This window comes from Salminus brasiliensis, chromosome 9, assembly GCF_030463535.1.
Source record: "Salminus brasiliensis chromosome 9, fSalBra1.hap2, whole genome shotgun sequence".
NCBI lineage: Eukaryota > Metazoa > Chordata > Actinopteri > Characiformes > Bryconidae > Salminus > Salminus brasiliensis.
The window spans coordinates 12,826,394-12,845,989 of NC_132886.1; the positions used below are offsets into that span (position 1 = coordinate 12,826,394).

The 19,596-nt window shown below is 42.2% G+C and overlaps 1 protein-coding gene across 4 annotated transcripts in view; it reads left to right on the forward strand.

Annotated features, from left to right (window-relative positions):
• htr2cl1 (5-hydroxytryptamine (serotonin) receptor 2C, G protein-coupled-like 1) overlaps positions 1–19,596 on the forward strand; it is a 144,532-nt gene that overhangs the window by 102,262 nt on the left and 22,674 nt on the right. For all 4 annotated transcript variants that reach the window (XM_072687472.1, XM_072687474.1, XM_072687473.1 and 1 more), the window contains one exon: positions 10,051–10,630. In XM_072687472.1, the coding sequence (XP_072543573.1) occupies positions 10,240–10,630 (391 nt within the window). In that variant the 5' untranslated portion in view covers positions 10,051–10,239. The remainder of the gene's footprint in view (positions 1–10,050; positions 10,631–19,596) is intronic.

Sequence of the window (19,596 nt, forward strand, 5' to 3'; positions counted from 1 at the left end):
ACGGTTTGAGTTAAGCTTTGCCACCCACTCCTTCCTGCCTCCAAGAGTTAGTTAGAATCACAGTTGACATAATTTGTATGTTTTTACTTTATCATGCTCGCCAGAGCTGTTTCTGGACATGTCTGAACAGGTCCTCCACCTACCTCAATCATATTATTTTGTATTTTTTGAACAGAAAAAAAAGATTAATAAATGGCACGATAAATATGATGGGTTCTTCTTATTATTGCTATTTTAGTTCTTTATGAAGCAGCACTACTACTACAAATAATAATAATAATAATCATCTTTATTTATCTAGTACATTATATTTATAAGCAAAACACAAGAAATGTAAAATACACTTTTTACTATGGACTTTTTTTTTTACTATGAACTGACACGGTGGAGTGAAATAGTAAAGTTCTGGTTATTATATACACTGATCAGCCATAACATTAATACCACCTGCCTAATATTGACCCAGATATTGTGCCTATGTTTGCCCCCACATATGATCCCCAACAGGGTCAGTGATGGGACCAAAAGGGGTTAAACATGTGCCCCATCTGTGTTGTACACTGCACAGTGCCTAAATGGGACCCATATGAGATTAAGGTGGGCCGTGGCGATGGGGCCCATTTTTCGTAGGCACTGTCCACTGCATAACAGTCGTTTTGGAGATGTTCTGAGGCCTTGCCAAAGTGGCTCCCTCTGCTTGCCCATTTTTGCTGGTAACATATAACCATAAAGAACTGACTGTTCACTTACTACCTAGTCATCTACGTCTTGACAGATGCCACTATAGACAAAGATATATACTTTTAAAGAAATTGCACATTTGAGAGTATTTAAGAAGTGAAAAGCAGCCCTTCACCTCCAATCACTTGGGAACTTGATCTGAAGGATTACAGACTGACTTGTTTCTTCTCACCAGATCCTCCTCAAATTTTTGATTATAAAATTTGTCAAAAGAAGCAAATCAGGGTTAAAGTCAGGCCGAAAATAGAATAGTGTACACCCTGCAATGCCCACAGCCAGAAAAGGTCTGGAATTAACTGGCATTAACTATACATGCCTTATCTCAACTGGAAGTGCTTGTATTCTGCTGAAAGCTTGATGTAGGTATAAGAGGGCCCTGAGATAGTGTTAACAATGTGATGGTGCTAACATCCAACACCTCCTTGATCTCTAGAACATACAGCGCTCCCTGAATTGAAGGCACTATAATTAAAACTGCTACACTTTGGCCTTTTTATATGCTGATCTAGGACCAGGGTTTACTTTACTGAAATGGAACCCTCCACTATTACAGGAGGAAGCATTAAGCTCATTTTCTAATTTGCCCTCTTTGTCATTATCTCTTTATAGGCCACTGTGGGGATAGTTCGGGTGCTGCTATTTCAGGTGGAGGTCATTTGTGTGCAGTAGTAAAAGCTTATGTGGGGTTGCTGTAGGAAAGGTTGGGGAGCTGGAGAGCTAGCGAGTTTGTTCACACTTCTTTTCACTAAAAGTTCCCTGAAAGTTGATGAGTTGTCTGTGGAAAATTCCAACAGTTTTTTCTGCAAAGCTGCTTTTGAGAAAAAAGAATTATCCTCATAATTCTGGAAACAAAAAAAACAGGTATAATTTTCTATACAGGCACACTTTTGTAGACTTCTGAAGTCATGTGTAGTGTCGACCCCATATTAGTGTCTAAGTAGTTTTTGTCTGTGGGAAAACTCTAGACTCTTAATTGAGGAAAGCCCATCTGGGCAACGCCACATGTTTCTGCAGTGGTATGCCAGATTGTGCAGAATGTTTGACACCTTATGATTTTTAATTACTGTGACAAAATACTTCATTATTTTCTCCATAATTTAATAACAACTCAGTTCTAGCCTAAAATAAAGATTATTATGGCTTCTAAATGATTATTCTTGATGTGCCAGTTCTTTATTTTGTGGTGAAATGTCAAATTTGCAACATATATAAAAATAAACATGCTGCTGCCAGAAACAGATGGAAAGAAAGATAAATATGGGGGGTTTCTTAGCGCTGATCACATGACTGAAAGTAACTAAAGGCGGTAAGCACAATTCTGGAGAATGACTAATATTTGAACCCAACAGCAAAACAAACAGACTACGCCCTTCCCCTTCGTTCCTCAAGAAGCTCCGCCCCTCCAAATTCATGCATGTGCATTGCCAAGGTCACAGACAGTGGGCTTGCAGACCAAAAGACAGTGAACACAAACACAGCATCCAAAAACAACATCCAAAACACACCGGCTTGGGGACTCATCTGACATCACTACCGCTGTGTTAAAATGTTGGCTACTGGCCTTGTCCAACATCGCTCCCATGGTGATAGTGTGTCGGCTAACAAACTCATCCAATATCGCTACTATGGTTTTAGCAGGCTGGCTAACGGATGCATGTTACCTAGCTTAGCATGTCAAATTATACATGTCTCCAAATAATCGTAGCCAGAAACCCTTTGCAAATTATGATACCACAATATAACGTCAGAGAGAGAAACACCCTGTCAAGTAATTACCTTTAGCTAGGTTAGTGTTAGCAAATTGTTGCTACAACAGCTGCTGGCAAGCAAACCAGCCGTGATTATCCATCACAAACATTCGCAAACCGGACAAAACAACCGGACAAAACAACTATTTCTGTAAAACAGCAAAAATAGGTCAGTTACCCACCTATCCAGCAGGAATACAGCATCATCCTCATTCATTTATATTGCCTTTCATTGACGGCCGCCTCACCAGCATTTACACGTGTCTTCGCCCCTCGCAAAAAGAACATTTTGTTTTATTTGTCAGATCTTTTCCTTTTTGGCTGTATCTCGGCCATCTTTCTTTGACCACGCCTGTAGTTTAACACAATGCTAGCAAGTGCCAGATACACACCCCCCCCCCTCCACTATTATGTGCATGAGCATGAATGTCCCCTGTTGCTGATTGGCTGGAATTATAGTATTATGCTTCTTGGTCTAAGCTCTTGTCTTGTGTTGCAGCCAGTGGCATTGGGAACATTTCACAGGTAGAAGGGAAGAATGGATTCAATTGAATACCAGCAACCAGCAAATATTCTAATAAAATGACAAAGTTTGTAACAATAAATGAATAACTAAATAAAAAAAGGTAAAGATGAAAAGTAGACAGCATCTATAGCAAGAACATGATATTAAACACACCTCAAAATCCACAATGGACTACCTCAATAGGCACAAGCTGAAGGTTTTGGAATGCCCCCCCCCCCCCCCCCCCATAGTCCCCTGAACTAAAGATCATTGAAAACGTGTAGTTCTAGACCTCAAAAGAGAAGCGTTTGCAGGACGGCCCAAGAACCTCACAGAGCTAGAAGCCTTTTATAAGGAAGAATGAGTGAAAATCCCCAAAACAAGAATTGGAAATAATGGAAATAAAAACTAATAATGAAAATAAAAACTAATCTTCATTTAAAATATTAAAGGAACGTGTCATTTTTTTACTTTATGCCTTTTGGAAATTCATTTTACATTTTACTTGCATTTAATTTGCCTCTGGGTGCCCAAACTTTTGCTTGCTACTGTATGTTAATTGCAAACCTGCTAAATTCTCCACCCCCAAAGTGTAAATCTACCGTCAGCAGTTAGCACCTCTTTAACCAAATTAAGTCCTGGAGTTTACTGGGTAAGTTTCAGCTTGAAGGTGTTTATGTAGATTCTGGAAAATGCTAAATTCCTTTACTTAGCCAGCTTGGAGCCAAACTGATCTGCAGTCAGATGGGTTATCTGTTTCTCTTCTGGCTTTTCAAAACAATTTTAGTATGCATGCAAATGTGCTTGGCCCTTCTTTCATGTGTCCCTGAATGGAGTGTTTTTGTGGGTGTGTCTATTTGTGTGTGTGGTTATGTGTTTGCATGTGTGCCATTATATCTGTTATGCCCACATCTCATCTCTTCATGTGATTGCACTGCTGGGTCTGGCTGACACTGCCCTGCTTTGACTGTCTTGCGTTGCTTTCAATGAGAGCTTCTGCACAGCTCTGTGGAGGCCAGCACCTCATTAACCTCACACTCAATATGAAGAAGCAGCTGAATGAATGGATGATTCTGCTCTGAATACCTTTAGCTGTGAAAGGTCTGCGATTTGGCAGATCTTGAGGTCCAGAATTGCCAGATTTATTTAATAAATGGTCTGACAAAAACTATTTCTCCTGAAAAAAAAAAATATATATATATATATATAAAAAGAGAATACAAATATAAGAACAGTACAGTCTTTAAATGCCTTGATTTAAAATAGCTGATTAATATCACTGAACATAAAAGAATACATTGAGAAAAGGTCAGTTTTGTCTGTCTTCAGAGCTTCGGGAGGCAGAGCACAGCGGCTTGTTCCCTCAGTCTCTGATAAGGCCTAATGTTGGTTCTTCAAACAGCAATCACGTTTCTTCCCGTCTGCCCTGCTCTGTCTGGGTTAACCCTTTTATCTCTTGAGAAAAAGGCCTTAGATTGGAAGCCATACAATCAGAGATCTCCATTCCATTTCTGTCCTTAAAAAAGAAGCTTCTCTTGTCATTTCTGCCAAGAAGAGACATGTCAAATCTTGGGGCATCAGGAGCCCTACTTTACAGCCGAGACTGGGGCCCTCACTTGTCATATGCTTCCAGAAAGGACATTTGTAACTGAGGAAACCTTTGTTCTTACATGCACGATGGCATGTTTATGTCCTTTTAGCTTAAGCATATTCATCTCAATCTCAATCATAGTGTGAGAAGGCATTTCAAATTAGCAATTATGCCCCTAATTCCTCTGTATATATTTTAATCACTGCAAATCAATACTGTTTCTTCGGAAGGCCTGTACACCTACTCATTCATGCAGTTATCTAATCAGCCAATCGTGTGACAGCAGTGCAGTGCAATAAAACCACGTAGATATGGGCCAGCAGCTTCAGGCGATGTTCACATCAACCATCAGAATGGGGGGAAATTTGATCTCAGTGGTTTTGAGGGTGGCGTAATTGCTGGTTTCAGAAGGGCTGGTCTGAGTATTTATATAACTGCTGATCTCCTGGAATTTTCAACACAACTGTCTATAAATTGGCACAAGTGTTAACTCAGAATGGTGCAATAAAGAGAAAAATGATTCAGTGAGCAGCCGTTTTGTGAACAGATGCACCTTGTTGAAGAGAGAGGTCGATGAATGGCCAGACTGGTTGGAGCTGACAGAAAGGCTACAGAGAGTTAACTCTGATAACCACTCTGTATGACTGTGGTAAGCAGAAAAGCATCCCAGAATGCACAACACGTCCAATCTTGGGGTGGATGAGCTACAACAGCCGAAGGCCATGTGGAGTTCCTATTCTGTCAGCCAAGAACAGAAAGCCGAGGCTGCAGTGAGCACAGGCGCTCAGTACTGGACAGTTGAAGACTGGACAAATGCAGCCTGGTCTGCTGATGCACACAGATGGTAGAGCCAGAATTTGGCACCAACAGCTATTGGCTGATGGAAGTGGTGTGATGGCATGAGGAAGGTCTTCTTGGCACACTTCGGGACTGTATTGCTTGAATGCCCCAGCCTTTACAATGTATGTGCATATGTCAGTCAAAGCAAAGCACATTAAACCCTAATTATAAGAAACCTACATACATACTTGGATTGGATGGAATAAACCTTACAGATGGAAGAAATCCACACGCTTGAATTCAGTGGAACTATCCACTGCAGAAATGCAACACCTTTTTTCTAGTTTTAATAAAAGGTTTTTATTTCTGATTATTTTCTGCTCCACACATGCGTGCCTAAAGCTACAAATAAACTTCTCACCCCCCTAGACATTCCAAATGTTCCCAGGCTTTTCTGGCTCCCCTATTTCATGCTAATTAGACTAGAGACTGGTTCCAAATGGCAGTAACTTGATTGCTGTTTGCTGAAGAAGCTAATTACGTTCCCATGGAATTCAGGCTCGCATTTATAAATGTGGAAGTGCACTTTTGTTCCCTTTATTAATAGCAAAGAGATAAAGAGAGGGTCTAAAGGGAATGGTGGAGGGAGGGGGAGCGGGCCAGAGAGAGAGAAAGACAGAGAGCGAAGGAGATTGTAAATTGTGATTCATATCACATATCAAGGAGGAGTCTTAATCAGCCGTGGTACCTCTAAGTGTGTCTCTTACAAGACTTCAGTTTAATAAACTGTCTTGTTACATTCACACTGAGCTTCACACACACTTACTTACAGCAGTGTGTAGGCTGTATGGTTGTACACATACAATATCCATGAAAATAAAGGTGCTTCAAATGGATCTTTGAACGACACCATTATAAAGGATAGCAAACTCAAATCACAGGTCATGCTGCTTCGCCATGAGCAGCCGGAGCCTGTGAGGGCACAATTGGACATGCTATCTCTGGGTGGGCAGAGGGTACCTTCTCCCGTCATCACACCCATCGTGATGCTGGCCGGCACAGGCGTCTGTTGGCTGATGTATCAGAGCTGGGGATCCGGGTGCTTTCCTCAGATCAACACACCTGATCCAACTAGTGGAAGGTGGTGTGTTAGAGAATGGAACTAGTACAACTAGTACAGGGGGCTTCTAGGACCACACACACACCTGACAATAAATTCAGGCAGCTTACACAAAATACGCTTAAATTATCAAAACAGTATCCAGGCTGCAGTATGTGATAGCACACCTGTAGGATGAATCCTCTTTTGGTACTCAGCATGAACAGCGAATACAAAACACCCCTCAAAGAAACCATGAAATAGTTATTTTTTCCTCTATTTATCTGCTGCTGCTCAAACTGTTTTAACAGGGCAGCGCTGCAGGACGGCAACCAGAACTCATTTCAGAGTCTCATTTGCATTATCATTAAATTAAATTAATTAATTAACTTTTTTTTTTTTTTTTTTTTTGCTAAAATATTCAGCCCTTCTTTCTTCTCAGACAAAGTGCTGCTTTTGGCCTTTTTGGGTTGCTGAAACTTTGCCTGACCTCAGGAACCAAAATAACTTGATAATTTTATAGTTTTTATAATTTGATGAACAATGGCCTGACAGGTAGCCTAGTATTAAGAAAAGTAAGTCAACAACTAAATAGTGGTAAATTAAAATCTCAAGACTGACTGGATATTCTTGGGCAAAGAATTTGGGCCTAACTGGGAACCAAAAGGTTATGTCCAAGGGTTTCATGTTGGCCCTACATATGAATGCCACCAATGTCAGTGATGCGACCAGGAGGGGTTAAAAATGGGCCCCATCTGGTTTGAACACTGGGTGTACCCATCTGGGTTGACCCATGTGGGATTGGGCTGGCAACGATGGTCTTAGTAACAGTACATGTACAAACCCATTCAGAGCCCATGTCTACCTAAAACCCCCCTAGCCCATGTTCCACCCTTGTGAGCCTCTTCATGAGCATGTTGGCTGGCTCCCTACTAGAACTGGTGATGCTGTGCTACTCCCAGACTGAGCATACTTCCACAATTTCACTTGCATGTTTTACTTAATAAATGAGATGTGATGAAAATGATTTAAAAATTGAAAAAGTAACTTTAAACAAAAGCTGCAGAGCTTGCTTGCATGGTATAAGTCAAGTCGAGCCATGGTTTATACATAAACAACAGGATGCCAGGTATGGAACTCTATATTATGTACAAATTTATTAAACAAAAAGATAATCATATATATATATATATATATATGTGTGTGTGTGTGTGTGTGTGTGTGTGTGTGTGCATATATAAAATGTGTAAGTATAGTAGTGCCAACAGAAGACTACAGCCAAGTTGAAACTAAGCAGTTACAAATGACAGAAAATAGTCAGGACATTGTGACCACATTTACACCCGGTCAGTTCATGTGTCTTAATCTGGACCTGGATAAGGCCAAACCACATAAACATGCAAACTAATAATGTAAAATGCACATAAAAATATAAACGCACTTTAGGAGGTGCTCTGAGACGTATTTGAGCCACGTTATGGCAGATTAAACACATCCATTCCTCCAAGACACATTTAACAACCAAAATCCATCCCGGTACAACTGAAACACCAGTAATAACAGCTGAGCAATGAGCGGATTTGCATATTCCATCCCACACAGCAATCTGATTTCAGTCTGATTAACCGTGGACACACTGAGTATTGACTATTGACTGACTATTGAGTGTAAACACGGGGCTAAAATCTTATCAGGATTAAATCCAGATACTAGTCACATGAAGTGACCAGTTTTAAACAGGGTCTTTGTACTGAAAAGAGAGCTGGACACCCACACACCATCCTCACTGATACTAGAGTCTGTGACATTTGAGAAGAAGCCAGGTTAGATACATTCGCACTTAGAAGTGTTAACCTACAATGACCTTCATCGTCCTAAAGACTACTCCCTGATTCCCTTTAGCTGGACAAACACATTTTTTGCTCAAATTCTCTGGGACTCCCTTACACACATTACCTCAGACAGCTATAACTGTACATCCAATCTTTTGCACACACACATTCGGACAAACACTTAGTCTCAATTTTACCTCAGGCCATTTCTGCGGCATTTAGAAAAAGCTAGTGTTTCTTATTGGTTAGTGGTTAGAGCAGAAACAGAAAGTGCTTGGTCCCCTATGAGATGTTATCTTTCTTTATAATGGGACTTGAAACTGCCACCAGAGAGATTAATAGCCACCTTTGAACAGGAACTCTGGTGAGTTTTATACACTGAAACTTATAAGTTGTTCCACAGGGCAAAAGAGAAGCTATTTTGTAGTGATTTATTTATTTTAGAGCCGCTGTTGTTTTTGCTTTATCTCACCCCTTCAGTACAGTGACTTTGGCAAAAGGATAAGTGGGCAACAGGAACAATATAGTAAAAAGGGAAAAACGCAGAGACGTTTTTTGTTTTTTGTCAGGTGGAGGATGCAGAAAAACACTTCCAAAAGCTTTAAATCATCCCCGAGGGCCTGTGAGGGACTCTGCATTGTCTGTGGAGGGCAGAGTTAATACAGAGTTTCCCATGTTTATATTTAATAAATAGCACTGTCATATTTTTGAGTCTATAGGGTAAGTTTTGTGGACCAGCGTTTATCGGTGAAACTACAACCAGCCTGTTTGACATTGCGAAATTGATTTTTTATTCCCTCGTCTCCCTTGTGTTCTATGAGCCCCTCTGTACATGTCTGCTTTGTACAATAGATGGAGATTCATTCTCTGGATAGAGCGAAGGCGCATGAAAAAAAAGACAAAGAAATGAAGACAAAACAAGAGGCAGGAAGTTGTAGGATGTCATTCACTGACATTTTTTGGAAAAAGAAAAATTGGCTCACTGAGGACCCATTTAGGAAACTTGCCTAATTGCTATGTGCACCACTGGGAACAACTGGGAGTTATAATGAGTGGAGTTTAGCATGCATGGCTCAATTTACAAAATACATTTATCATAATCCAGGTATATGCTCATTTTAAGCCTCTTCTTCTAACTGAATGTTGGAATCCAATGCACTTTATCAAGGCCAGACCAGCGATAAGGCGTCGTTGAATGTTATACCTCATATCTTGACGTATTGGCAAAAGCTCTGCTACAATGATAGCATTATGAGGAAGCTTATTAGATCATGCTGAATGGGAGCGTAATGACCAGCTGTGCATAAGGGCAATTAGCTACTTGTCCATCATTCCAATATGGACATTACCTCTGACAGTCCTCCTGAATGACTGTCTGCTAATTAAATGGAATGCGACCCTCATCTGTTCCAGGAATTAGCGCCCCCTATAACTTACACACTCGAGGTGAGACTGGCCAGTGGGGTAGTAGACTACTTTGTATCATTTTAACCTGCCGAACTCTATTAACCTTCACTAGGCTGGTGTAAATGGGCTCATTTGTGTAATAGGTGTGATTTCATGGTTCCTCTATTTGAACCTCCTCTGCGAACAGCAGTGGACCTTAATGTACTTCTGCAGAAACTGAGTGAAACTCGGAGACAGAAGTCATGGCTGTTTTTTAACTGAAGCAGAAGGAAAGACTAGACTACTATTCAGTCAGACTGTTTACTCACAACTGCATTGCTGATTGTGTTTATCTCTGTGTTTTTCAGATATTGCCTCCAAGAATGAGACTGCAAGGACAAGAGCACGAAACACGATGGATAAGCTTAATTCTGTAGACTTTACCTTCACATAGCATAGCCAGTGGATCGTTAAAATCTTATCAGGAGTCCCATAAGGAGTTTCAAGCCCCCATTCTGCTGGTGAGGGTCCCCCACTAAGGAACTGCAGCTGCTCTAATGATGGGGGCTCCTGGAGGGCCGGTTCTGGGTGGCTTTGGGTCCACCACTGCCACTTTGGATATTGGCGGGTGGATGATCTCACCTGGGAACACCACCATAAGCCTAAACCAGAGCCTGTCTTGGACTGAGCCAGGTGCCAACTTCTCTTCCTCATCAGCGTCCACTCAGGCTGTAGCCAAGGAGGTGATAAAAGAGAAGAACTGGCCAGCGCTGCTTATACTGGTGATTATCTTGCTGACAATTGGAGGGAACATTCTGGTCATTCTGGCCGTGTCGCTGGAGAAGAAGCTGCAGAACGCAACAAACTTCTTTCTGCGTTCTCTGGCTGTTGCAGACATGTTGGTTGGCATCCTGGTAATGCCCATCTCACTCATCAATATCCTGTATGGTGAGTAACAACACAGTAATCTAAGTCATTTTAATAAAAAATGTAAACCTACCTACTGCAAGGGTGGGGAGTTTCATTCCTGGAGGGATGAATTCTTGTGCAGCTTGGTGGTTTTGCTGCTCAAACACACCTGATTAAACACAGCTGTTAATTACAAGGTTTAATTGGTGTGCTTAAACAGGGAAATCAAACTGCACAGCTAGAATACAGGTGTCATACAAAATAAGCAAAAAGGAAAGAATTCTACACTATTGTGACAAAAGTATTGGGACACCTGCTCATTTTTTGCATCTTCCAAAATCAATGGTATTAAAAATGTTTGTATTGTTTTTTTTGGATGAACTGTCTCTACTGTTCAGGGAAGGTTTGCTAGATTTTGGAGCATTGCTGTGAGAATATGATCTGATCAGGATATTGGATGACCACCACCCCACCTCATCTCCAACTTCCCAACTCATGGCAAATGTACTTGATGGAGTAGCATCATTCCAGAGAACACAGTTCCACTCCACAGCTTTTCAGCCCAATGCTGAGGAGCTTTATACCACTCTAGCCCACGCCTGGCATTAGACATGTTGCCAATAGGTTCATGTTTATCTGATCCAGACAGTCCTATTCTATTGGCAATATTTCTCTAGGTGGCTGTGTTGAATGAACAGTTTTGTTTAAAGTTATGTGGGCAGAGCAAACCTCACCAGGCTTGTGATGGTATGGGAACTGCTTACATGAGCAGCATCCAAGGTTGAAAACCACCATGTTTACACTGAAAAGGGGAGAAATATGGTGAAATATGGGTAAAGGTACTATACCAAAGTTGTTTCTAGAACATTTATTATATTGGAGCACCCATTAAGTGGTTTCTCTCCAGCATTGTAGACAGAAGGCTTTTTGGGCCTAGGAATGTGAGCATGTCCTAGATTCTGGCCCTCAGATCCCTGTGCTTGACCTGTTTGCTATTTACATACAATTCCCGAGTAGCAGAACGAAAGGCATACGTTCTACCATATGGAATAGCAGGAGTGTAAGTAGGAGAGCTGAGGGCATAAGCTAATAGACAGGGTAATGTAAATTTTTACCTGGTTAAGCAGGTTCAAGTAGAACATGCTTTAGAGCCATCTTCTCGTATTCCCATAGCAACGCCTGCCGCGTCAGGTTTTCACAGCAACCTGACAGACATTTCTTGAAATTAATATTGAGGATTGTTTTTCTACCGTGGAGGTACGTAGATCTTTATCAGTAGAAGTAGGTTTTGATTACTGGGTTGAGAGTATGGGTTTCATTCTACTACGATTTAGTATTAACAGTCTCTTTAAAAAGAAACCCTAAAACTAGAGACAGTGTTTCAACTACTGACCAAAGATCAACAAAACAGTGCACACATAAGTAGGGTGACCATATTTTGGTTCAAAAAAAGAGGACTTTGGGGACACATGGACGTCCATCGTAGTTAGGATGTTGAGGCTGGGGGGCTTTTCGTCCAAGTTGAAGGACCATGGCAGTGAGTTTGTGAAGGTAGGAGGGACTTAAATAAACATTTACAGTTCACTTGTTTATTTACATTTAGATATTTTTAGGCTGTGGTTAATTGTCTGTGTTTGACCAATGTTTGATGTAGGTACAGCCACAGTAGTGGCGGCGAGAAGGCAGGTCTTAAACAGACATGTTTATTATATATATCTATTTTTAATGTTTTACCCAATTTTCCTTCCCACATTTTCCGTAGCCAATTTTCCAACCCACTTGTTAGTACTCTCCCTTCTTTCACATGTAATGCTCCCGACACTAAGAGGGTGAGGACTGGCACATGCTTCTTGCAACACATGCGCAACCGGCCACCAGTGCACCAGTGCATCTCCAGGGAGCCAACGTGGCTGGGTACCCAGCTCTGTTGCATTGGCTAGCCAACGTCAAGTTTGGACAGCATCACACTGAGGTGATGTAGAGAAAGAGCGAGCCATCCACCCACCTGAGTACCCAGAAACCCCCACTGATTCATCAGATTATTGTCACGGTTTGTCACGCTCGGAGACAGAGGTGGACATACTCGCAGGATATTATTTAATAAACAAAACAAAGCAAGCACTAGGATTAATAAATAAAACAATACAAGACTCACACAGAAACAAGCCAACACAAGCACTCAAACTACCAAACTAACAGACAGGCCAAGCCAACAAACCATAAACTGGCGTGACCGTGACCGTGAACACAAACACAGAAACATGCACATTTGCACATTTGCACACGCACAAGACCAGACCAGGCGCGACGGAAACAAAGGGGTACTTGTACAGAGGATAACGAGGAACACCTGGGAGAAACATGGGGCGTGGTTACAAAGGAGACACTGGTGGAAACACTAATGGACAGGTATGGACAGGACAGACAAGACACACCTGTCCATTAGTGTTTCCACCAGTGTCTCCTTTGTAACCACGCCCCCCTTGTTACAACACAACAACACAATGGCAACACAAAAGAAGACAGACATGACTACAGGGGCAAGCATGACAATTATCTATTTGGAGGTGCACACATTGGTGCATGACATAGGTGTTCGATTGGCTCACACATGGCTTGTATAATCTCCATAGAAAAGCATTGCCTCTAGAATGAGATGCTCTTGACCAGATACATCCTAACGTCATCATGCCCGGTACCAAATATCAGCTTGAGGGTTGTGGGGCAGAGGAACCGTGTCCATTGGAATGACTGGCTGTGTTTTAGCCTGACTTGCTTCCACTCTGAGCTGTTTATATGCTGCAAAGCAGCACTGTATTACAACCACCAAGAGGGTGACCAAAAAGATGTGTGTGAATTCTGTGGCCTCAAAAACACTCAAAAAAAGTAATCAAAAACCACTTCTGATGGTAGAGTAGCAGGCCTCAGGATCCATTTCAAGAAACGTCTGTCAGGTTGCTGTAAAAGCTTGCAGAAGGCGTTGCTATGGGAATTCCAGAAGATGGCTTTAAGCATGTTCTACCTGAACCTCTTTAACCAGATAAAAATATGTTACATTATACCCCACATTAGCTTATGCCCTCAGCCTTCCTACTTACACTTCTGCAATTCCGTGTGGTAGAATCCATGCCGTACGTTCCGCTATTCAGGGTTTAGCAGTCTTAGAGGTCGGCACATTGTTCCGCATGTTAGATAATTATACTTCTAAGCCCTTATAAGTGAAGTGCCTTAGTTCATGTCTATGGTGAGATCATCAGCCTTGCACTCTACCCCCCTAGTCCCCCCTACTCCCCCGGGGATTTCAAACATGGAATTCCTGCTGTTTCGGCTCTCCTGGTCCCCACACATTTCACATTAATTCAACATAATCCTCCTCCACAATTTGCCATACATAAAAAACCCCAGTCAAAATAATTTAATCAGAACAGGTTCCACTATACAAATTGCAAAGCTCCCGTGACTAATGAAATGGGTAATTTTAGACAAGACCGTACAAGCTCAGATTGGAGACAAGACTGTGGGTGTCAGGACATGGTGTGACTGCTTTCCGTGCTGGCTATGAGGTCACTACCGATGACATATGGAAATTTTCAGGTCAACTATCAATAGATCAGTGTGTGGGCCGACAGTAGATGGTGTGTGTGGGAGGTGAGTGTTACAGGGCCCATATCCTCCGTTTCTCTTTTATTACATTTCCTTCCTTGAAGTCCACGTATAACATTTATGTACCAAAATCAAAAACTTTGATGTGACCATTCACTATATGGACAAAAGTACTGGGGCACCTGCTCATTCACTGTTTCTGCTGAAATCAAAGGTATTAAAAAAGATTTTATCCTGCTTTTGCTGGAGTAACTATCTCTACTGTCCAGGGAAGGCTTTTTACTAGATTTTGGAGCATGGGTGTGAGGATTTGATAGCATTAGTGAGGTCAGGATGTTGGATGATCACCACCCCACCTCATCTTCAACTACAAAATGCATCCCAAGCACCATCCATCAATCCAGAGAACACAGTTCCACTGCTCCACAGCTCAATGCTGAGCTATATTCCCCTCTAGCCCACGCCTGGCATTGGGCAGCTTTAAAGCAGCTTTATTTGTCCACAAATATTGGGACATAGAGTGTATATGTAAATGATCTCTGTTCTGATTGGCTGTCATACATTGTGTCTCATTAAAAGTGCAGTCCAAGCTGAAACACTCCTTCGTTGTGAATGGGTGGGGCTAAGCTGATGCAGTCTTAACAAGTCAACATATGTAAATGTATTGGTTTTGTGATATCACAAAAATAGTACACTGCTCAAAAAAATAAAGGGAACACTCAAATAACACATCCTAGATCTGAATGAATGAAATATTCTCATTGAATACTTTGTTGTGTACAAAGTTGAATGTGCTGACAACAAAATCACACAAAAATCATCAATGGAAATCAAATTTAATGGAGGCCTGGATTTGGAGTCACAAAATTAAAGTGGAAAAACACACTACAGGCTGATCCAACTTTGATGTAATGTCCTTAAAACAAGTCAAAATGAGGCTCAGTATTGTGTGTGGCCTCCACGTGCCTGTATGACCTCCCTACAATGCCTGGGCATGCTCCTGAGGTGGCGGATGGTCTCCTGAGGGATCTCCTCCCAGACCTGGACTAAAGCATCCGCCAACTCCTGGACAGTCTGTGGTGCAACATGACATTGGTGGATGGAGCGAGACATGATGTCCCAGATGTGCTCAATCTGATTCAGGTCTGGGGAATGGGCAGGCCAGTCCATAGCTTCAATGCCTTCATCTTGCAGGAACTGCTGACACACTCCAGCCACATGAGGTCTAGCATTGTCCTGCATTAGGAGGAACCCAGGGCCAACCGCACCAGCATATGGTCTCACAAGGGGTCTGAGGATCTCATCTCGGTGTCTAATGGCAGTCAGGCTACCTCTGGCGAGCACATGGAGGGCTGTGCAGCCCTCCAAAGAAATGCCACCCCACACCATTACTGACCCACTGCCAAACCGGTCATGCTGAAGGATGTTGCAGGCAGCAGATCGCTCTCCACAGCATCTCCAGACTCTGTCACGTCTGTCACATGTGCTCAATGTGAACCTGCTTTCATCTGTGAAGAGCACAGGGTGCAAGTGGCGAATTTGTTCCCTGGCAAATGCCAAGCGCCCTGCACGGTGTTGGAATGTGAGCACAACCCCCATCTGTGGATGTCAGGCCCTCATACCATCCTCATGGAGTCTGCTGGAGGTCATTTTGCAGGGCTCTGGCAGTGCTCCTCCTGTTCCTCCTTGCACAAAGGCGGAGGTAGCGGGTCTGCTGCTGGGTTGTTGCCCTCCTACGGCCTCCTCCACGTCTCTTGGTGTACTGGCCTGTCTCCTGGTAGCGCCTATAGCCTCTGGACACTACACTGACAGACACAGCAAACCTTCTTGCCACAGCTCGCATTGATGTGCCATCCTGGATGAGCTGCACTACCTGAGCCACTTGTGTGGGTTGTGGAGTCCGTCTCATGCTACCACGAGTGTGAAAGCACCACCAACATTCAAAAGTGATCAAAACATCAGCCAGAAAGCATAGGTACTGAGAAGTGGTCTATGGTCCCCACCTGCAGAACCACTCCTTTATTGAATGTGTCTTGCTAATTGCCAATAATTTCCACCTGTTGTCTATTCCATTCTATTCCACAGTATGTGAAATTGATTGTCAATGAGTGTTGCTTCCTAAGTGGACAGTTTGACTTCATAGAAGTTTGATTTACTTGGAGTTATATTGTGTTGTTTAAGTGTTCCCTTTATTTTTTTTGAGCAGTTTATAATTTCCATACACTAATTTCTACTTTGCTTACATACATACTTTTACGTATCTTCTCTATTATGGTTACTTTTATTAAGTGTAGAAATGCTGTTTTCGATGATATGTGTTTTTTAATGTAAATACTCTGGAAAATGTGAACGTTCTTGTCATATTGTATAATACTGTGGTATTATAGGAAGGACAGAGGAACGAAGCGGCTTTATGTAATCCCCCACTCTTCATGGTTAAAAAATGCAACAGGGGAAAAAAATGCAGAAGTTTGCATTCCCTCCTCCAAAACATTGCCTGCGGCTGAACCCACAATTTGTTTGCCTTTGTGGTCGTCTCAGGACAGCTTAGCTGTCTGTCAAATGCTATCCATGGTTCTTGTTATCTAGAGCAGCGGGATTTCTGTCTATCACGCTTGGGTCGAGGGTGAGTGTTTTTGGGGTGCACTGCTGATCCGCCTCATCCGCATTCACATACAGTGAATAGTAGAGTCATCCTCTGTTGCCCTATTGATCAGTGACGATGTATTTGCATTCAATTAACCTACCACTGCCACATCCACTGTGGTTTAGCCCTACACGATGAAGAAGGACATGGATGCAGAAGAAGAGGTGCGGTGCTGTGTGCACAGCAGTGTAGGCCTTAAAGTGATATTGATCACTAAAGCCCCATTTAGACTGTCAGTGAGAGCAGATCACCTCAAGAAGACTAAGAAGAGGAGACATTATACACACAGACACACACACACTGATAAACACACACTCTCTCCCAGCACATAGTAAGAAACAAAAAAAATCAAGCACTCACATGAAAGACAGACACACACACACAGATGTAGAAATAGAAAATTGGATGCATCCAATGGCTGTAAGGTAATCTTGATGCTTTGATCCTTTTATACTCAAAGTAGAGGTTTCAGGGCCTTTCAGAAGGTATCACAAAGTTCTCTGAGTCTCCATGTACTGGATTCCAGTGATCACAAAGACCAAACACTGACTTTATACCATCAGCAGCATCCCATTACTCCTAAGTGTCAAAAGGGAGAAAACCGGACTCTCTCAAACAATATGTGATGCAAACCAAATCCAATACCAATACCAATGCCTACACCATACATACACCCCACCCCAAAATACAGATTTTCCAGTCATAGCTCTTTTTAGATCAGTGACATTTTTAATAAACATGAAAGTTTCTTGTTGTATTTTTTTACCGGGTCTGATCCAGGCATATTTCAATTGATCAGGTATTTTAAGCCGATCCTTTGTTTTTACTGCTGTGTTCTAGCTGGCCCTCTTGTTTCCTCTGGGCACAATTAACAGAGTCTTTAGTGTGAAACTATTTTACAGTGGAACATGAAAACTTCACGCAACTGCAATCTGTGGCTCTACTGTTTTGACTGCATTTGCGATGCTTTTTCTCTAGATGTTTGTCTATTTCTGGACAGTTTTCCCCATGTCAAGAAACAAGGTGGAGAAATACACTCCCGCCACATCTTACTCTCTACCTGTTTTCTCCCCTATTTAGATCGCCAATTACCCAACCCGTATGTATCTCCCCCCCCCATTACATGCAACACCCCTGACACTAGTGAGGACAAGACCAATAAACGCCCCCTCTGACACATGCGTAGCCAGCCACACCTCTTTGCCAATGCAACGTCACCCTGCAACCAATGTGCCTGGAGGGAAATGCTGCATACCCGGCTCAGACACACTGGCTAGCAGACGCCAGTGATGGCCAGCATTGCACTAGAGTGATGTGGGGAGAGAGCGCCATCTACCCACCCTAGAGATAGCTCTCAAGGCCCAGGCTGCCGATGGCTAGCTGCGTGATTGGGATACGAACTAGCAATCCTCTGATCACAGTGACAGCATCTTAGTCTGCTGGATCACCTGGGGCACTAAATTTGCAAGAATTGAGCGGCGCTGCTTAAATTCTGTAATATTACTCTGCCGCCTCAGTCACAATGCTTCTTTCACTTTCTATGATTTTTTCAGTTCTGTATCTCTCAGCTATGTTAAGCATGTTCTGTAGTGGTGGCTCAAAGTGTGAATTAGACGCGTCCCGACTGTAGGGGCAGCCCAGGAGCAAGAAATACAAATTTTCACATAGTGCTGCTATTACAGTGTGTTTAAAACCGAGAGGACGTAACAGCAAAATAACAGCAACCAACACAACCATTAGGAATGACAGGTTCCTCAAAGGCTTTTCTGCAGCTTGTTTAAGTTTAATAAAAGTGGTAGCTGAGGAATGGCCAATTTGGACAATTCATAAAATGATTGATTTTATGAGTAATTGAAATCTGACATCTCACCCACTATCTAGGAATCCCCCTGTCACATGCTTCCAACAGTGCTGGAAAGATGAAGGCTAGCATGTGCTTTCTCTGAGTGACATGAAGCCAGCCACAGCTTCTTCTTCAAACATCACTGAAAAGCTGAACACGCTTGGAGGAGAACCCTAACTGTCAGTTCTGTTACATCAGCTAACAGAGACCCACTCTGGCTGTAATTGGGCTGAGTGATGTGGAGAGAGTGAAGGCCATCCTGCCCACCCGGAGAGGCTAATTATGCTCTCTGGGATTTCCAGGCAATGAATGGCTGTGGCATTACTGGGGATCAAACTGTTGATCTCCTAATAAGGGCCAACGTTTAGGTGGCTGGGCCAATAAGAATCCACCAGAAATGTTACATTTTTAAAATTGCTATTTTTTCATTAGTAAGGGTAGACATCTGCTTAGTTTTTGGTAATTTAAAGTTGTTTTGGCTGTTATAATCAGTTATTGGGATGTGAAATTTCTATTGGCGCTTTAAAATGAGTGACTTTAGACTGCAAACTTTTACCCTTGAACATTTTATTGGCTATTCATTGGTTATTGCTGTGTAGTTTTTTTATTATTGCTTTTGCCTTTCTAAAATTACTAACTGTAACATCTGCTAAATGGTTGAGCCTTTAATTTTCATTTTTTTATTGCTATTGGCATTTTTAAATCAGTAATGATAGAAGTGATTTTAGCTGATATTGTGTGGTTATTGACAGTTTTAGCTTCTTAAAGTCTCGTCACAGAATGTTTATTTAGTTCGCAACCTAATGAACATGCACAGAAGCTCAGGGGCATTCACACACAGAATAGACACACATGGACAGATGCAGAGGCTTGAAAGCTATTTGTGCAGTAGCATGTATAACAGTATAATCA